At 37.9% G+C, this 19,205-nt stretch overlaps 1 protein-coding gene across 3 annotated transcripts in view; it reads right to left on the reverse strand.

Moving 5' to 3' along the window:
- kiz (kizuna centrosomal protein) overlaps positions 1-19,205 on the reverse strand; it is a 56,764-nt gene that overhangs the window by 25,949 nt on the left and 11,610 nt on the right. For all 3 annotated transcript variants that reach the window (XM_002939435.4, XM_002939434.5, XM_012963824.2), the window contains 5 exons: positions 18,484-18,766; positions 11,774-11,908; positions 9,871-10,026; positions 6,903-7,041; positions 3,334-3,478 (listed from right to left, as the gene is read on the reverse strand). In XM_002939435.4, the coding sequence (XP_002939481.1) occupies positions 3,334-3,478; positions 6,903-7,041; positions 9,871-10,026; positions 11,774-11,908; positions 18,484-18,766 (858 nt within the window). The remainder of the gene's footprint in view (positions 1-3,333; positions 3,479-6,902; positions 7,042-9,870; positions 10,027-11,773; positions 11,909-18,483; positions 18,767-19,205) is intronic.

Consider the following 19,205-nt stretch of genomic DNA (forward strand, 5'->3'; position numbering starts at 1 on the left):
ATAAAGTTCATGGAACTCCAAAGTGACATTATCATGTTTTACAACAGAAGGTACTTTATTTATTATAATAAACAAGTTTAAGTGAGTCATGTGACATAAATTACATTACTAAGCACAAATTATAACTGGTAGCAACACTAAGCACTGTTTATAAGGATATAATTTACCAGGTATTCATGGCTATTCTCTGTTAGTTAAATACAGAAAAGAACAGAGCACACCCTAATAGTAGTCAAATGCCCCAGGTGCTTGCAAAAACCATGTATATAGCAAGACAATGAGCCGCACACGCAGGGACTTTGTTAGAAAACAAAATTTTTTTTAATGAAAACGATCCAACGTTTCGAGCACCAACTGTGCTCTTCCTCAAGGAATGCATTAGTGCGAATGCATTAGGTATTTTACATTTTATTAGTCTGAAATATTTGAAAAGGAATGCTAGAAGTAAATTCCAATCTGCCAGCTTTGCTTGTAATCATATTTTATCATATATCATTTTCTTTGTTAGACAAGTGGTAGTCTACAATTTATATTGTATTCATAAGAGTAGGAATTGCTGGAGAAATGTTCTTCCTTGGGGACTAGAATCAGTATAAACTGTCATTCTGTCATGCCCCAAGGGCAGTACTTAAAAATGAGTTTAAAAGCTGTTAGTTAAAAGAGTTGCTTATTATAAGGGAACAATTCACATTTCTTTAGCAGTGCATGACAAAGAAAGGTGTCCACTATGCTGAATGACAATCTGGTCCAAAGTCCTTTGTGCATTTTACCCATGATGCTAATATGTTCTTGGTGAGCTTTAAGTTATGTGCCACCATGTGTTTTAGTCCAATAACATGTTTTATGTCTGTATCTGAAGTGGCTTTACTTGCAGTTTTGTACCTTTTTTTTTTTTACAGTGCATGCGGAAGAAAGCAAATATAGCTCTGTTATCAGAAACAGCTTTTTAGCCAAATCATGAAGTTCTTCAGAGGAATAGAAATGAGAAACGTAGCTTTAATAGAAAAGTGCATTAGAAAGGGCTGTTTACAAAGGTTACTTAGTTACATAGAGTTGAAAAAAAGACCAGAGTCCATCAAGTACAACCCTGCCAAGTAAACCCAGCACACACAAACCTATACTGACCTATCTGTACACTCACATACATAAACTATATATACCAACATCAACACTTACTGTAGATTTTAGTATCGCAAAAGCCTTTGGATATTATGCTTGTTCAAGAACTCATCCAAGCCCCTCTTATAGGCATTAACAGAATCTGCCATTACCACATCACTAGGAAGGGCATTCCCCAACCTCACTGCCCTCACCGTGAAAAACCACCTACACTGCTTCAAATGGAAGCTCCGTTCCTCTAATCTAAAGGGGTGGCCTCTGGTGCGCGTGCCGTTTTTATAGGAAAAAAGAACATCCCCTATCTGCCTATAAAGAGGCAAAATGATGTTCTTGAAATGAGTAAATCTTTTGGAGAACTTTTTGGAGATTAAAGTGTTCAATCTAGACTCACATTAATGTGACATTAGCATAAGGTGTAACTGCAGCGTAAAGCATTATCAGCTATCACACTCCTAACACATGGCGGCTTCTACATATTTCTGTATGCTTTCCTTTTTCAGCCCTGAGCATTAGTGATTAATTAATCTGTTCGGGATCACCAAAAAATTTGCGAAACAGCAAAAAATTTGTGAAATGCGGCTAGCATGCGTTTTGTGTGACCACAACTTATTTAATATGACCACAACTTTTTTTATGTAACCACAACTTTTTTGACAGGACTGCAACTTTTTCCTCAGTGAATTTTTGTCACTGTATATTTTTGCCGCAGTTTTGTGAAAAAGTTTGCCAATGGCGGAATGCGGATTTTTGCTGTGAACCCATGTCTGCCAAAAAATTCGCTCATCACTACTAAACAGTCTTTAGAAAGTTATGACTAAGTGTATCCACCATGAGCTCTGGGTAGTCTGATAACTCCCATAAGCCAATGGTGGGGGGGGGGGGGGGTGGAATCAGCCATTTTGACTTTTTATTTTGGGCACCTAACTGTGGTGTGTTCGCATATGAGCCGCTTACACAAACTAAGGGTTGGGGTGGAGGCCAGGGCATATCAACAGACTGATGATTATACAGCTTAGTGAAAAATGCTAGTAAAATATTTAAATATAAGCCTTTCTGTGAGAAATGTGTGTGCAGATACACAATGAAAAAATAACCAACTTGTGGCCCTGGTTGAATATGGTCCTCAGAGCTGTCAACTTTGAAAGTGTGGCACCTGGCTTATCACAACAAAAATTTGCTACCCACACATGCACAATTCCTTAGGATGACCTAACTGCACATTCATGCCCACATATTGAGCTGAACTTCGAAAAAAATTGTGAAAAACCATGAGAATGCCAAGGGGGGGCTGGAAGACTGGGGGAAAGGTGCCAAAATAGGGTAACTTCTCAAAATATAGGAGAGGTTGACAAGCACTGGGTCCTGCTAGTGATTTTATGGCCCTGCTTAAGGGCTTAACAGACTATTATTTACCATTTGGTCTTTAAGCATGCATTATGAGAAATAATCACCCCACTATTTGTAAAACATTGCACAGCACTGATACAACATATGAAAGGTTTCTTGGGAATCTAATGTAAAAACAGTTTGTGATAACAATAGTGTTGTGAAAATACCCAGGAACTTACCGTGTTTGACCCAGTGTTTCAACTGAGAAGTGGGAACAGTAGCCTGACTCAATCCCCCCTAATTCTTACAAGTACTTCACAAACTTTCCACAGTTCTACCACAAGCATCTTTATATTCAGTTTCAATTTACAGGTGTTAAAAATATAGGAAAATCGCATCACATCAACACTAATTTTTATTATATTAAAGGGCTTGTTTGCCTGTAAACTGATGTATTGAAATTCTAAGACTATTTGCAATTGGTTTTCAGTTTTTATTGTTTTTGAGTTTTTTTCAGTTCAGTTTTTCAGCATCTCTCCAGTTTGGAATTTCAGCAGCTATCTGATTGCTAGGGCCTTATTTACCTTAGCAACAAGGCAGTAGTTAGTGGCCACTGAGCCCTATTTAAAAACTGGAAAGATGTTGAAGAGGAAGGCAAATAATTCAAAAACTTAAAAAAAAAAAATAATGAAGACCAATTGCAAAGATGCTAGGAATACGACATTCTAAAAGTTAACTTAAGGTGTTAAGCTAAGGTGAATCGCCTCATTAAATTTCCTTTTGATGGAAATAAAATGGAAGATAAAGCACTAATGGCTAAGTTTGTACACATTGTTCCGGGCACTTTAGATGTACATTAGTATGGTTACAACCTCTGCAATGTACCTTGTGTCTCAATGTTTTGGTGTGACAGTGCTGTGGTTTTAGAAAGATCCTTTTCAGTCTGTCCAGGCTTTATAGCTAAGGAATCCTCTCTGGTAGTGCTGGTTCTATGAGGTACATTTTCATCTTCAGTAGAATTTTCCACATTCTACAAAGAGAAAGAAAATGCAGTTACTGTCAATCTGGTAGATGAGTAAACTTTTTTTTATAGTATTCCACTGAACTAGATTAGTACCTAGTATTTATACTACACATAACATAATATTTCAATTTAATAATACAGGTAAGGGCTGCATTATTATATGCTTTCAGTTTTTTCAGTTATTATTATTATTATTATTATTATTATTAACATTTATTTATAAAGCGCCAACATATTTCGCAGCGCTGTACAATTGTTGATAAGTTTTAGGTCTGGTGTTGTTATGTGAATCAAGAGAAAATGTAATCACTGAGGCAAATAAGCAAAGACAAAAAGCATTAGTGCAAACAGTAAACATTGCTTTAAAACTTCCTATTCTTTTGAGTAATTCTGTGCATATATATTATTTTATATTTCTCACTCACTTGTACCACTTATTCCTGATTTTATTCTGTTCCAAGTTTTTTTTTACCAGTTTTATAAAGAGGGAAAAAACAGCTGCTAAAACACTGTAAAACTCTCTGGGGTCCTGAGTCCAATTTCGACTTAGCAATATCTGCAAGGCATTTGTATGTTCTTCCTGTGTCTGCATTGGTTTCTTCATGGTACTCCGGGTTCCTTCCAGCCTCTAAAAGGGATGTTAAAGGAACAGTAACACCACAAAATGAAAGTGTTTTAAAGTAATTCAAATATAATTTACTGTTGCCCTGCACTGGTAAAACTGGGGTGTTTGCTCCAGGAACATTACTACAGTTTATATAAATAAGCTGCTGTGTAGCCCAGGGGGCAGGCATTCAAGCTGGAAAAAGAAGAAAAGGCACAGGTTACATAGCAGATAACAGATAAGACACCATTGTATTCTACAGAGTTTATCTGTTATCTGCTATACAACCTGTGCCTTTTCTCCTTTTGAATGGCCGCCCCCATGGCTACACACCAGGGTATTTCTATAAATTGTAGTAGTGTTTTTGAAACAAACACACAACTTTTACCAGTGCAGGGCAAAAGTACACTATTAGTTTAATTTCTTTGATATATTTTCATTTTTTGGTGTTACTATTCCTTTAAGTGGCTTGAAACTGACCCTAGTGTGAGTGTGAATAGAAAAGCAGGGTTGCCACCTTTTCTATGTGATCCAAACAGTGGTGAGATTAATGACATTAGGGGGTAGTACCAATGCCTTCAGGGGGCATCTCTATGACATTTGGGGGAGTAGCCATGGCATTTAGGGACAAGCAATGACATGGCAGCCTTTGATTGGACCCATTTGCATCAACCAGAATACAACCCTGCCTGGTTTTCTTACTTCTAAAATTTGGACAGGCACCCCATCGAAAAAAACAGGTTGTCTGGTTAAAAACCAGACAGGTAGCAAACCCATTTGGATCTCATGCATCAAGCATGGCACAATTATGTCCGTCTCCTCTACCTAAAAGACTGTAAGCTCTTTGGGCTTTGGCCTCGACTATATGTTAAAACTTCTAGCACTAGTATTTATTCTCATTGTCAACCTTATAATAAACTATACTCCTGTTGGTGTTTATACTTTGTAAAGCATTGCATACATTTGTGGTGTTATATAAATAAATACAATACTCTCTTGGAGCTGATAAAACGGAATCCACTTTGCAGCTGAGGGTTGGTATGATAAATCAGCATACACAATGTACTACTGCTGTTATAATTAATGTATAAAGCGCACTGTGCAACATATTGTAAAAACGACACGTTGCCACATATTTTACCAGCAGGAATAAAGAAGGACAAGCAGTCCGAGCAACCTAAATGTGTGGGAGTTTGCAGACCCACATAACCTGCAGCTCTGTTTACAGTGCACGGGGAGAGGTATTTCAAAAGCTGATTCTACCACAACAAAAAGTAACCAGAAATATGTATTTGAGAAATGAACATAATACCCACTTTGCACAAAGCTCATGATTTCATTCAAGGTTAGCTAGGGACTTCATCCCTATCGTAACAGAGCTAACTACATTACTTTATACAAAAGCTAGCTCGATGAGGATTTCCAATAATGGAAGGAATCATAATTGCTTACATCTTCATGGCAAATTCCACTGCTACTACCTAGCTCATACAAGGCACCAATGTAAGGTTAATTTGTTTCGCTCCTAAGGGCATGTTCCAAGGCCACTCTCCTAGGAAGGAAAAAAGACTCCAAGGCTACTCTATTACTAAGTGAAGAACACTTTAATAAGCGATTAGAGGACAATGTAAATCTCCGAAGTACAAATGAAAGTGAAACTACGGAATTACATCAGCCACATAAGTGTTTGGTCATGTAACCAGGATTTTTCTATCTTGCACTAAGCTCTGAAACCAAAAACAATTTTTAAATGAAAAATTTACAGGTATAGGATCTGTTATCCAGAATGCTAAGGGCCTGTGGTTTTCTAGTTAATGAATCTTTCTGTTGTTTGGATCACCATACTTTACGTCTTAAGAAAAATCATTTAAACATTAAATAAACCCAATAGGATTGTTTTGCCTCCAATAAGGATTAATTATATCTTAGCTAGGATCAAGTACAGGTATGGGATCCATTATCCAGAATGCTCAGGACCTGGGATTTTCCAGATAAGGGGTCTTTCAGTAATTTAGATCTCCTACTTTATGTTTGCTAAAAAAAATTATTTAAACAGTAATTAAACCAACTAGGATTGTTTTGGCTCCAATAAGGATTCATTATATCTTAGTTGGGATCAAGTACAAGGTACTGTTTTATAATCACAGAATGTAAATTTTTTTATTAAAATGGAGTCTATGGGAGATGGCCTTTCTGTAATTCGGAACTTTCTGGATAATGGGTTTCCGAATAAGGGATCCGATACCTGCACAGGTACTTTTTTATTATTACAGTTAAAAAGGAAATCATTTTAAAAAAACTGAACTATTTGATTAACATGGGGTCTATGGGAGATGGCCTTCCTGTAATTCTGAGCTTTCTGGATAATGGGTTTCCAGATAATGGATCCCATACCTGCATTTAAACAAAAAAAAGCAATAATATATGTAAATAATTATTAACAGTTTCTTATTTAGAGAACAAATCATTACAAAGTCTAATATCTACAAAGCTAAACTATAAACAAAGAGGTCAGATAAAACATATCAAATTAGTGGATACTTGTCATAAATTGAGAAACAATAAAAGATGCAGAAAGGTATGGGAAAATGGGGCAGAGTGAATCACTGAACAGGTATCATAGGGGAACAGAGAACTCACACCACAGAGAATGTATCAGACAGTGAAAGCCAAATGATGAAAATGTGAAGTGTATAACCACTGGAAGGTATGGATGCAGCTAGAAAAAGCAGGAATCTGAAGTGGTGTTGTTTACTGGTGCTTACAACCTACTTCAAGTAAAATGGAAGACTGACACCAACAATCATTATTAAGTAAAGTTCTAACCTGGCAACTGTTTTGTCCATCATTTAACATGATCAGGGAGGTAAAACATTCAGGTAGAATATTTTCATTCAAAACATGATGCTTATTTAGGAATGCAACATGATCAAGCAGTCTTTCCTGCAGTAATCTTGACACTGACCTGTTCGACAAAAATAGAACACATCTAGTTAATACAGCTAAAAAATGTATGTTTTTGGATTAGGCAGCTATGAAGGCGGAGAGGGTGGTAAAAAAGGACAAAAGCTTGCTCAACAATATAACAGAACTGTGGAGTCTAAAGCATTTTTGGCAAAAATGTACCCACTTTGACCCCTAATAAATTCAAATTGTAATACAATATGTTACAATATCCTTTTCACAGATAAAAGTCATAATTAAGTACTTCTCTTCTGTAAGGATACAGCCCAGTGTGTAGTTGTTTTACTAGTCTGAAGTTTAGCTGAAGTCCAACTGTTATAACCTTAACCTTTGTCTTTAGTTTTAAGGAATGTTTGTAGTTTCATTAATAAATAAAATAAAAAGCCACAATGACATAGGCTTAGTTATAGATTTAGACTCAAACTTGAACAGTATCCTCATTCATGTTGACAATGACAGACTTAAATGGCCAATAGGGTAGTGCATCAGCTTCTTAGCCAGTAGCTCTTTGGTTTGTTCACAAAACAGACACCGTTAGTGCTTAAAACGTCTGATCTTTTTCAATAAATACTTTATCTTTTTGCAAAGTCCCTGTGTGTGCGGCTCTCACTGTGTGTACTGGAGTTCAGTTGGAGGGGTTGAACTTAATGGACTTTGATGGAGTTAAGTCTACTCTATGTAGATAAAGCATACCCCCCAACTGTCCTGCTTTGGGCGGGACAGTCCCGCTTTTTATAGTGCATCCCGCTGTCCCGGATCGTTCCATGAATGTCCCGCATTTCTGTAACATTCATGGAACGATCCGCGATAGCAGGATGCACCTGCTGAAGCTGAGCGCTCCTACTCCATGCGCGGCTTCTCTCCTTATGTGGCGGCTTCTCCGGCGGTGCCAGGCCCTTTTATAAGGTTGCGCCCCGTGCGTACTGACGTCACGCGGCGCAACCTTATAAAAGGGTCTGGCACCGCCGCACATGGAGCCGCATAAGGAGAGGAAGCGAAGAAGCAGTAGGAGCATGTATTGGGGGGGAGCTCTGTGTATTGGGGGGGGGGCTCTGTGTATTGGGGGAGCTCTGTGTATGAAGGGTACTGTGTATGGGGGGGCTCTGTGTATTGGGGGAGCTCTGTGTATGAAGGGTACTGTGTATGGGGGGCTCTGTGTATTGGGGGGAGCTCTGTGTATGAAGGGTACTGTGTATGGGGGGGCTCTGTGTATTGGGGGCACTGTGTATTGGGGGCACTGTGTATTGGGGGGCACTGTGTATTGGGGGCACTGTGTATTGGTCCTGTGTATGAAGGGCACTGTGTATTGGGGGGCGCTGTATGAAGGGTACTGTGTATTGGGGGGGCGCTGTGTATTGGGGGGCACTGTATGAAGGGTACTGTGTATTGGGGGGCACAGTGTATTGGGGGCACTGTGTATTGGTACTGTGTATGAAGGGCACTGTATGGGGGGCTCTGTGTATGGGTGGTACTGTGTATTGGGGGGCACTGTGTATTGGGGGCACTGTGTATTGGGGCACTGTGTATTGGGGGGCACTCTGTATTGGTACTGTGTATGAAGGGCACTGTGTATTGGGGGGCGCTGTATGAAGGGTACTGTGTATTGGGGGGCACTGTATGAAGGGTACTGTGTATTGGGGGGCACTGTGTATTGGGGGGCGCTGTATGAAGGGTACTGTGTATTGGGGGGCACTTTGTATGAAGGGCACTGTGTATGAAGGGTACTGTGTATTGGGGGGCACTTTGTATGAAGGGCACTGAGTATGAAGGGTACTGTGAATGGGGGGGCACTGTGTAAGAAGGGCACTGTGTATTGCGGTACTGTGTATGGGGGGTACTGTCTATTGGGCCATTGGGGGCACTGTGTATGGGGGGCAAATCTGGTACATAGTTATAACTCACTTTTTATATGTAGGAGTTGCTATATTGTTTTCCTTAGATAATACAGTATGAGGGTATAGCACATTTGCATCTGATCTCATTATTTAAACTATATACTTGGGAGTATTTTTAGAAAAAAATGGGGTGTGTTAATTGGGGCGTGGCCACAAAGGTGGGCGTGGTCAAAAAATTTCTTTTTGTCCCTCTTTTCATTTTTCAAATGTTGGGAGGTATGGATAAAGTTCTAGGGCTGTTTCTGTAAGTTGAAGCGGTGAAAACTGGGATCGGAACATGTGCTGCCACTGCAGGTAGCAAAACAAAATTCTAGGGGGGAGCTGGTATTCTAGCCTTAAATCCTGAAACGTCTTACAGTCCCCATTCAAAGTTAAATCTGCTAATGTTTTCACCCCACCAGCTGTCAAGTACTGATTTCTGATACCAGACTAAAGTGGGGAAGAAACTTGTTTTCCCACAGGGGAGTACTTTTAGACCATTCCAGGTGGTTTTCATGTGCCATTTTTCGAGCTTTCTGGAAATTTTCTACTACTGTCTCTATATGGGTTGTAGTGTTTTAAATGCAAAGTTGTTTCCCAATAGGGTAGTTTGGCCAAGGCCTCAAGTGAGCCTTTTACCACAGCCACAATTACCGCTGCCTGGCTGACCAGTTTAGGCATTATTTACCAGTGGGCAAGTAGCCACTATATTGATATATAATCTTCATGCAATTCCATATATGAAGGTTCGGCAGCATCATCAATATGGAAACGTGAAAGATGCGCAGTGATCCAACAAAAACATGTTAATAAATGAATTATCACTAATGCACAGAGCTATAGAATCAGGTGCAATGAGTTTTAACCAAAATTAACTTTTGCCAAATTAAGGTTGTGGGCCTGACCATAGCTCTCTACTTGCAATGCAGCAGCAGCAATAAAATGGGTAAAGATACCTCTCTTTACTTGCTTCTGTACTGTGAGTGTCAGTAGTTCCTTCATGTAAGTATCCAGCCAATGTGCTCTTCAGCAGTTCCTGGACCTTGCACAGTACAAGTGCACAGCAGGCCTCAAGATCTTTAACCGTCAACTCTCTCATCTGGTTGCAAACACTGTAATACATATTAAAGGTATTCATCACCAAGAAGCTTATACGTGTCTAGGCAAAGGGTCTTTAAGGGGCAATATACTCCCTTTTCAACATGGTTTCATAAATAGGGCTTGTGATGAACATATATTTTGCCTGTTGTTTTAATTATGTTTTTTTAATGTTTTTTTGTTATTTCTTAAACTAAATAGGGCAAATGTGGAAACAGAAGCTACTTCATGTTCAATGTGGATAATTAAATTATCATAGTTTATATTATTCCCCTGCATAATGGACTTGTAAACTGGTATCTCCCACCCAAGGACCAAACACAGAGTAGGTACAGATTCAGTTTGCTCTGTTTAACTTAAGAAATAACAAAAATCATATTTTGTTTGTAATTAGAACAATAGGAAAGTGTATATTCATCGCAAGCCCTATTCAAGCCCTATTCATTGCCCCTTATAAAGGGGGTTTACTGCTGATAAATTGAACCACCTAATAATTTAAGCAAGTGCAAAATATTAGTGAAACAAAGGGATGCTCAAGGTACTTCTCATGGGAGCTTGTGATTAATTATTATTTTTAACACATATGTATAATGAATTCTAACTCAGCAAGGCAAACAGCGTGGCAGGTTCCAAAATATTTTCTTATAAACTTGAAAAAAATTATGTACAAAAGTAACTGGTGACGCATAATTAAAACCTTCACTGTACCCCTCAGACCCCTTATCCAGAAACCAGTTATCCAGAAAGGCCATCTCCCATAGACTCCATTTTATTCAAATAATTCACATTTTTAAAAATGGTTTGCTTAATCTCTGTAATAAAACAGTATCTTGTACTTGATCCCAACTAAGATATCATTTATCCCTATTCAAACCAAAACATTGGATTTAATTACCATTTAATACATTTTTTTTTTAGCAGATTTAAGGTAGGAGATCTGAATTACGGAAAGACCCCTTATCCGGAAAACCCCAGGTCCCAAGCATTCTGGATAACGTCCCAGGTCCCATACCTGTAAATCTTTTAAAGAACCGATTTTTAACACTGATCAGGCAGTACACTACTACTTTTGCAAGTGAATTTGCTGTCCTGTCCTACAATCACAAATATGCATAGAAGGCTGCAAGAAGTGCGAATAGAAGCATAATGATTGTGCTGCAGTCACTGCTATAGCTACAAACCACTGCCCTAAAATTATTTGTCATATGTGTGTCACATCATGAAGAGTCCAGAGTCATAATAATTTTATAAATAGTTGATGTATTTACAGTATACATTATATATGTACATTAAAGCAATACAGCCTGAAAATAATGGACCCATGTTGCTATGCTATTCTATCATTTGACTTTATTCTAGAATATATTAAGCTGCCTGCAGCAGACTTGAATTTAAATTTTATACAACCATGATAAAATTAAATTCCTTTTTATTTATAAACATAAATATAGTACCTCCCCTCATAAAAGAGAAATACAGGTCTTTTTTCCTGTGCAGGGTGGGAGTGCTTTGGGATATTATATGTTGCTTTGTGTAAACATGGTCTACTGCTTGTAGCTGCTTTTGCTACTGCTCCCCCAAAGCCATTGCACAACACTGCAGAACATGTCTGTGTATATAAGATATATAAGATATAAACATATATGGAGATATAACAATATACATTTTTTCTGTTCAAGGGGTCAAAGTAAAGCAATAAAATGCCACCAGGTCTGCAGAACAACAATATACACATTCAAATAACTAAATCCAAAATCTTGCCTTATGAGATGTACACGTTTTTTGTGGCTTACACCTGCTCTTTGGTAAAGTTCCATACAGCCATGTTTCCTTTGCAGCACCATTCTCTCTACTGACTGAAGCAAATGGAAAAATCCTTCATCAGTCAAGTTATTCCTAAAGAAAAGTAGGATATTTTTCAGTTTAAAGTAAAAAAAAAACAAAAAAAATTTAAACTGCAAAAGGGAACAAACCAGATACAATCAAAATGTTAAAACCTCACTGGATTATTGAGTAAAGTTCCTCTGAATGTGGATGAAAGATAATAGTATTATGCAAAACCTTACTCTAACATGGTACTGGTACAGTGGAATTCAACTTTCTAATCTGGGTACCATTGAATGTGGCTCCGTTCAGTCAAAAAGCATCACTAATCCTTACCTACACGGAGATTTTCCATTCTCAATGATTATATGTGGTATATTTGTATTTTATTTAAATTAAAACAATATATATCAAGCTATACTTATACAGTTCAAAATAGCATGTACTCAGGGGAAGAATCCAAATGTTGCTTCCAAATTTATCATTTTCAATAAATATCCTTTTTATTGAAGCTTATCCACTGGGGTTTACAGCATAGCCAGTGAGGCAACTTATGAGATTCCAACCACAGGCTGGTATCAGCACAGATTTTCCTAAGCAGCATATAGAAAACCAGGGAAGTGGGTCCACATGCACCACATTGGCACTTAAGATCTGAACTTTTGGATGCATAACAACAGGAATCCTAGGAAGTTTTGTTATTTTCACTTCTGGGTTTCCATTTTCATGGAAGATGCAATTGGGGTCTAAACAGCATCTATTTATTTTTTTACAGAAATCAGGAGACAATCTCCTTAAAGGAACAGTAACACTAAAAATGAAAATGTTTTAAAATAATTAAAATATAATGTACTGTTGCCCTGCACTGGTAAAAGTTGTGTGTTTGCTTCAGAAAGACTACTGTAGTTAATAGAAATAGCTGTTGTGTAGCCATGGGGGCAGCCATTTAAATTGAAAAAAGGAGAAAAGGCACAGGTTACATAAGATGATAACAGATAAACTGTGTAGAATACAATGGGAATCTGCTACTTATCTGTTATCTGCTTAGTAACCTGTGCCTTTTCTCCTTTTTTCAATTTAAATGGCTGCCCCCATGGCTACACAGCAGGGTATTTATATAAACTATAGTAGTGTTTATGAAGCTAACACACAACTTTTACCAGTGCAGGGCAATAGTACATAATATATTAATTATTTTTATACACTTTCATTTTTTGGTGTTACTGTTCCTTTAATGCTTATGCAGCCTTTTTTACTGCTCCAAGGGCCCTCTCAGCCACTTTTGTATGTTGGCAGTGGAGCTCCAAATCATTGGGGACTTTTTACATTCCACCTTAGGGAAAGCCTAAGCAAGCAAAAATACACTTAGGAAGCCATCTGACACAAGTGACCCACCAAAGCCAATTTTTGACTGCCCAAAAAGCCTCTATAGGCCGTGTGGAATAACCTTAAGGACATTACCTTCTTGGAGGCTTAATGTCATTATACTTCTTTCTGTCCTTAAGGTTATTCCACATGGCCTATAGGGGCTTTTTGGGCAGTCAAAAATTGGCTTTGGTGGGTCATTTGTGTCAGATGGCTTCCTAAGTGTATTTTTGCTTGCTTAGGCTTTCCCTAAGGTGGAATGTAAAAAGTCCCCAATGATTTGGAGCTCCACTGCCAACATACAAAAGTAGCTGAGAGGGCCCTTGGAGCAGTAAAAAAGGCTGCATAGGCATTAAGGAGATTGTCTCCTGATTTCTGTAAAAAAATAAATAGATGCTGTTTAGACCCCAATTGCATCTTCCATGAAAATGGAAACCTTGCAAGGACCTGAAGGAATGATAAAAATAAATGCGCAAGGCACAGACTAAATCAAAGATTTTTTCCCATTAAATTTAAGATAAGGAAAAAACCCCAGCAATACTACTTCCTGAATAATGTGGAAATTGGATAGTGCCTTTGCAATGATGGAAGGGAGAGAACAAATGACCAAACTATCTGGGCAAAATACCACATAATGTATGACAAACAGCCAGAAAAAGGCTCTCGAAAAGTGGGGGACAATATGTTTGATCTCCTGTAGGAAGGGCTAAGCAGCTGGTTCATCATCATCCTATGGAAAAAATATGCACTTGATCTTGCACCAATCCCAGAACCAAACCATGCTGGCTAAATTTCACCACCACAGGACTCATCACAGTTCAGAATCCTGGGAAGGGATATTGCTGCCATTGTGGATTCTTTCAATTTCATGATCCTAAAGAATGCTACCATGGCTGCCCAACTCTGTCTCCCACACTGATATGCCACAGCTTTGGATGTCTTGGACCTTACCCTATACCAGTCTTCCCTGAGGGTTCCACAGCTTGACGGTGTGATAACCCAGACTTGACAACATTAATTAGAAATGTAACCTTCACTTACAGCCGGATACTACAGTCCTGGAACTGGCCTAAATTGCCCCCTAACCAGACAGACAGGCATCTGTAATTTGTGTTGTCAGGACCAAATCTGCCATTCAATTGTCAATTTCAGGCAGCACAGCTTTTCTCCAAAAGCTTATTTCGGCAGGTGGAGAAAATGTTACATGTGCCATGAGTGTAAAAGATTACCAGCTAATCATAATTTGTAAGAATGATAGAGCAATTATAGCGATATCTAGCAAGGCCCTGGGAGAAAGAAACAATTGGTTAGTGTAGTGTCACAACTCTGCAAGGTTATGGCTTTGGTGTGGGATCAGATCTAGAGACCACCTGCAGGCACATACATCCACTTGTTGTGGTGGACAAATGAGGATTTTGTGGAGGCTTCAGTTGTTTAATAATGCAAATTAAGATTTAAACATCACGACAATAGATATCTGTTAATCCTTTTTACAGCGTTGTAAATAGGCATTCAGGCTTCACTTCCAGACTGCCAGCTTTGTATAGGGTTTAAAGTAAGCACTACAAGAATCAGATATCCTTCCAGCCACAAAAAAGTCTTGAAGGTTTTGAAGCCATCTATAACAACAATTTTTTTAATTGGAATTTTTTTTTTCTTCAAACAATTATATATCTTAATAAAATATAAAAGAAAACTAAAGAGCTTGCACTAATAAAGTCATTATCAGGCAACAGAACAAGTGCAAAGTTTTAAAACAGCTGCGTGTGCATCAACAGAGTGTCTGTGTTGTAGACTTTAGTCAATGGACAAAGCTATGCTAAAGAACATAACCTATCTGCTGCTAAGCGCAGCTTTTCTTCGCTTTCTTAACTAGTTTCACTAAACCTTTATTTGGCTGGATAGCTCATTTTCCATTGTGATCGTGTCTGGGTGGTCTTTCAGGGTGCCACTTGAAGGGAAAGCAAGGATAAATAGATGGGAAGGGAAGGGACACTAGCAGGAGAGAGAAAAAAAACAGAATTTATGACAATCTGCAGCAGGCACGGGATCAGAGGTCAGCAAACAAGAGGTTCTTCTCTTATACAGGTTGCTTCCTGGAAACAGTCTGATTAAGCTGACAGCTTGAATTATATCTGTTACATTCTATAGTGCACAATACATCTGTGTAGGTCCTCTTCAGACCAAGTGAAGGAGCACAGGCGAAGAAAGAAAACCTGTATTTTCCACTTTCAGCACAGGCCTTGAAATATTTGCGATTCCTTGTTCTTTGAGCTTTCATATAAAAATAAGAAAAAGCAGTGTAATAAAGAAGTCATATTTCTTAAACTGCGTTTATTTGTAATCATTGTTAAAACATGATAGAATCTGCCTTTATTTTATTTAAAATGAACATTAATATGTCTTCTGGTCCTTGACATCAAATCTCTTCAAAGGATTAAAAGATCTTGGATAAGATTGCAGTTTTTTAATGTTAATAGAGCTATTTTTCCATGTGTGGCCTTTTTGCCCTACGTGTATGATATGAAAAACCAGACGGTTATTATGTCTCCATAACAGAAGATTCGGGCAGAGCAGGTGTACAATAGTTAACAGGAGAATCTGTACCAAATTCTCAATGTGTGGGCAATGACAGGATAGAAACTATAAAACTATATTTTTAAAGTGATATCTATTAAAAAATGTAGGAAAGTATGATTAATTCATGCATAAATCATTTCATTACAAAAACTCAATATAGGATAACGATACAAAAAGGAACATAATAGCCAATCAATAATAAGCTAGTAAAGTGCAATCCAACTTCCCAAACCAATATTTGTGAATACAGTAACTGTTAATAAATAGATTGCACAGTGCTTTGTCACTTCATTGCACAAACTAAAGGAGATTAATTGTGGAGTGACTAATCCCCTCATGTGTCATCGCCCTAAAAGTGGAGGTTGAATATACATTTTACTGAACTTTGCAAACGCATGCAGTTTTTACAATTTTCAGCATTGTAAGAAGTAAATACATAGGGGAAAGGTTTTCTGCGTTTCAAAACACTGAAAGCCATCCAGGCAGTTTTGAACTTTTATGTATGTATGTATGTATATCTTTATTTACTACCAGCGTAAAAAAATGGACAATTTGGTTTCAAACCAGACAAGAGTCAATCCTAATTTAGAAATACTGGAATAAGGCTGTGATTGACTTACAAGACATAACTTAGACACACAGAAACCAGTCCACAGTTCCAGTTCCTGATGAAGTGTGCCATAGTTCTCTATAAATTACCCTATTCCTGCATATTAGCAAAATGGGAAAACAGTTTCCAATAAATAGCATTTCAATATTTCAAACCATTTCTCGTTTCTTACTACAGCTATAATGAATCTCGGGGGTTAATCTCAACAGAAAGAAATAAGATAAGAAAAAGAAATGTATAAACAAATGTATCAAATTAGAACAGTTTAAATAATTAGCGACCTCTCCCCCCTCCCCCCCACGGCTGCTCCATGGAGACACGAAAAGGTAAAATGTGACATTTATACTATACAACCTATACTGACTTATCTTTACACTCACATACATAAACTATATATACCAACATCAACACTAAGGGGCCCATTCATTAAACCACAATTTTTTTTTGTTCAGAAAAAATTTTGAGCTTTTTTTCATGACCACGATAACATCATTAAAATAATACAACTTTTTTGTGGTTTGCGTTAACTTCCACAAAAAAGTCATATTTTTTGCAAAGACTACGACCATTTCTGAATTTTTTGGTATCGTGACTTTCTTTTGGCCAGGTTGCAGCTGTAGAGTGTCGCTGAGACCTATGGAAGGCTTCCAAAATCATGCATTGAAGTTTCAAAGTCAGGTTTTTGCGCAGTTTACGATAATTTGGATACGAAAATCAAGTACAATCAAGAAAAGAATTTTCGCACATCAGAAATTATCGTGGTTACTCTGAATTTTTTCCAATCGTGCTTTTAATTGCCGAAAATTCGTAGTTTAATAAATGGGCCCCTAACTGGAGATTTTAGTATCACAATAGCCTTTGATACTATGCTTGTTTAAGAACTCATCCAGGCCCCTCTTAAAGGCATATACAGAATCTGCCATTACATCATCACTTGGAAGGGCATTCTCCAACCTCACTGCTCTCACCATGAAAAACCCCCTACAAAGCTCTGTTCCTCTAATCTAAAGGGGGAAGGGGCTCAGGTGCGTTGATACTTTTTATGGGGAAAAAAGAACACCCCCTATCTGCCTATAATCCCCTCTAATGTACTTGTACAGAGTAATCATTTCCCCTCACAAGCGCATTTTTTCCAGAGAAAACAACCGCAACCCTGACAGTCTAACCTCATAGTTTAAATCTTCTTTCTCCTTTACCAGTTTAGTTGCAGTTTCTGCACTCTCTCCAGCTCATTAATATCCTTCTTAAGGATTGAGGGCCCAAAACTGCACTGCATACTCAAGGTGAGGCCTTACCAGGGACCTATAAAGAGGCAATATTATCTTTTCATCCCTTGAGTCAATGCCCTTTTTTTATACAAGATGGCACTTTATTTGCTTTAGTAGCCACAGAATAACATTGCCTGGAATTAGACAATTTGATATCTACAAAAACCCAGATCCTTCAATTAAGGACACTACCTACACACTACCATTTAGTGAATAGTGCCTTTATTATATACCAGTAACTATACCTGTTACTGGTATATAATAAGAAATGAAAGAAAAGACTGATTTTTTTCTTTTTAAATTAAAATATTTGTCAGCATAATTTCTGTGTGTGTATATAGGTTTCTAGGTGTATATCAGGTCAATCGGCCCCTTTAGGTAACAAAATATGCTACATTTTGATGGGCTAATAGTTACATCAGTTACATCTTAATTGCGCCGTGACAAATCTCCGTTGGCGCAGGCAACTAATCTCCCCGCAATGCCATCCCACCGGCTAGAATGTAAATCCCCGGTGGGATGGCATACACAGCGCCGCAATTTGCCAAGGTTGCCAAAGTTGCCCTAAGCTTAGCTTCTCAACAGCATGAGTGCAGAGCGCAGCGAGCATGGTGTTGCTGACACTTTTGACAGACTGCAATAGGGTAATCCCCTGTGACAACTTTGAAGGCCTGGATCATTACTGTTATACGTTTAGGCAGGTTCAATAAGTTCAGTATATAAAATATGGCATTTCTAGCCATATTCATTTCTAAAAACTTAGTGTAAAAACTACTCGTGGCACAAACCTTAAGCAAAAGATAAATTGACTTTGTTAAACTTACTGACTGATTGTAGAGGAGGAAGAAGACTCATCACATGAAATTACTTCTGTTGTTTGGAGGTACTGTATGGTAGGTGTTTTTTCATTATTCTTTAGTACAAAAGCCTCTTGTTTGGATAAAGCTGTATATGGGTTTTTTCCATCATTCCTTTCGGCTTCTACACTGACTTCACCAGGTGGATGGGAATCATCCTCTGATTCACTAATAGAAACTGTAAGGTCACTGCTGCTGTCGAGACATTCATTGCCTTCTTCTTCATTGATAAGGTGGCTTTCAATCGTATCTGTAAAAAAATAAAGTAAAGTCACTATTATTTCATTTTACAGCACCTAAAGACATCACCAGAACCCAAAAAACAAAAAAAAGACATAAACCAGAGGTTCTCAAACCCAAACTTCTTTGGGTCATAGGCTTAAGGACAATAGGATACTATTATAGCTGTTGACTTTAATAACCAAATATTAAACCTTTATAACGTCTTGAATTTAGGTCCTTAGGGCCTTTATTCAGGAAAAGGAACTCTGAGGAAACTACATATACCCCATACTGTACAGGATGGAGTATGTTATTTCTTATAAAATACAAATATGATAGATTAAAAAATGTAAATTTAAGTTTATATTAAATATAGCCTTCTAAATGGTGCTCAGTGATTTCATACATCCTAACTTGTGTTTAGTGATGTTATGTGTCACGTAATTCACTGTAATGTATGTATTCTA

Source organism: Xenopus tropicalis, chromosome 5, assembly GCF_000004195.4.
Source record: "Xenopus tropicalis strain Nigerian chromosome 5, UCB_Xtro_10.0, whole genome shotgun sequence".
In the NCBI taxonomy this organism is placed as follows: Eukaryota; Metazoa; Chordata; class Amphibia; order Anura; family Pipidae; genus Xenopus; species Xenopus tropicalis.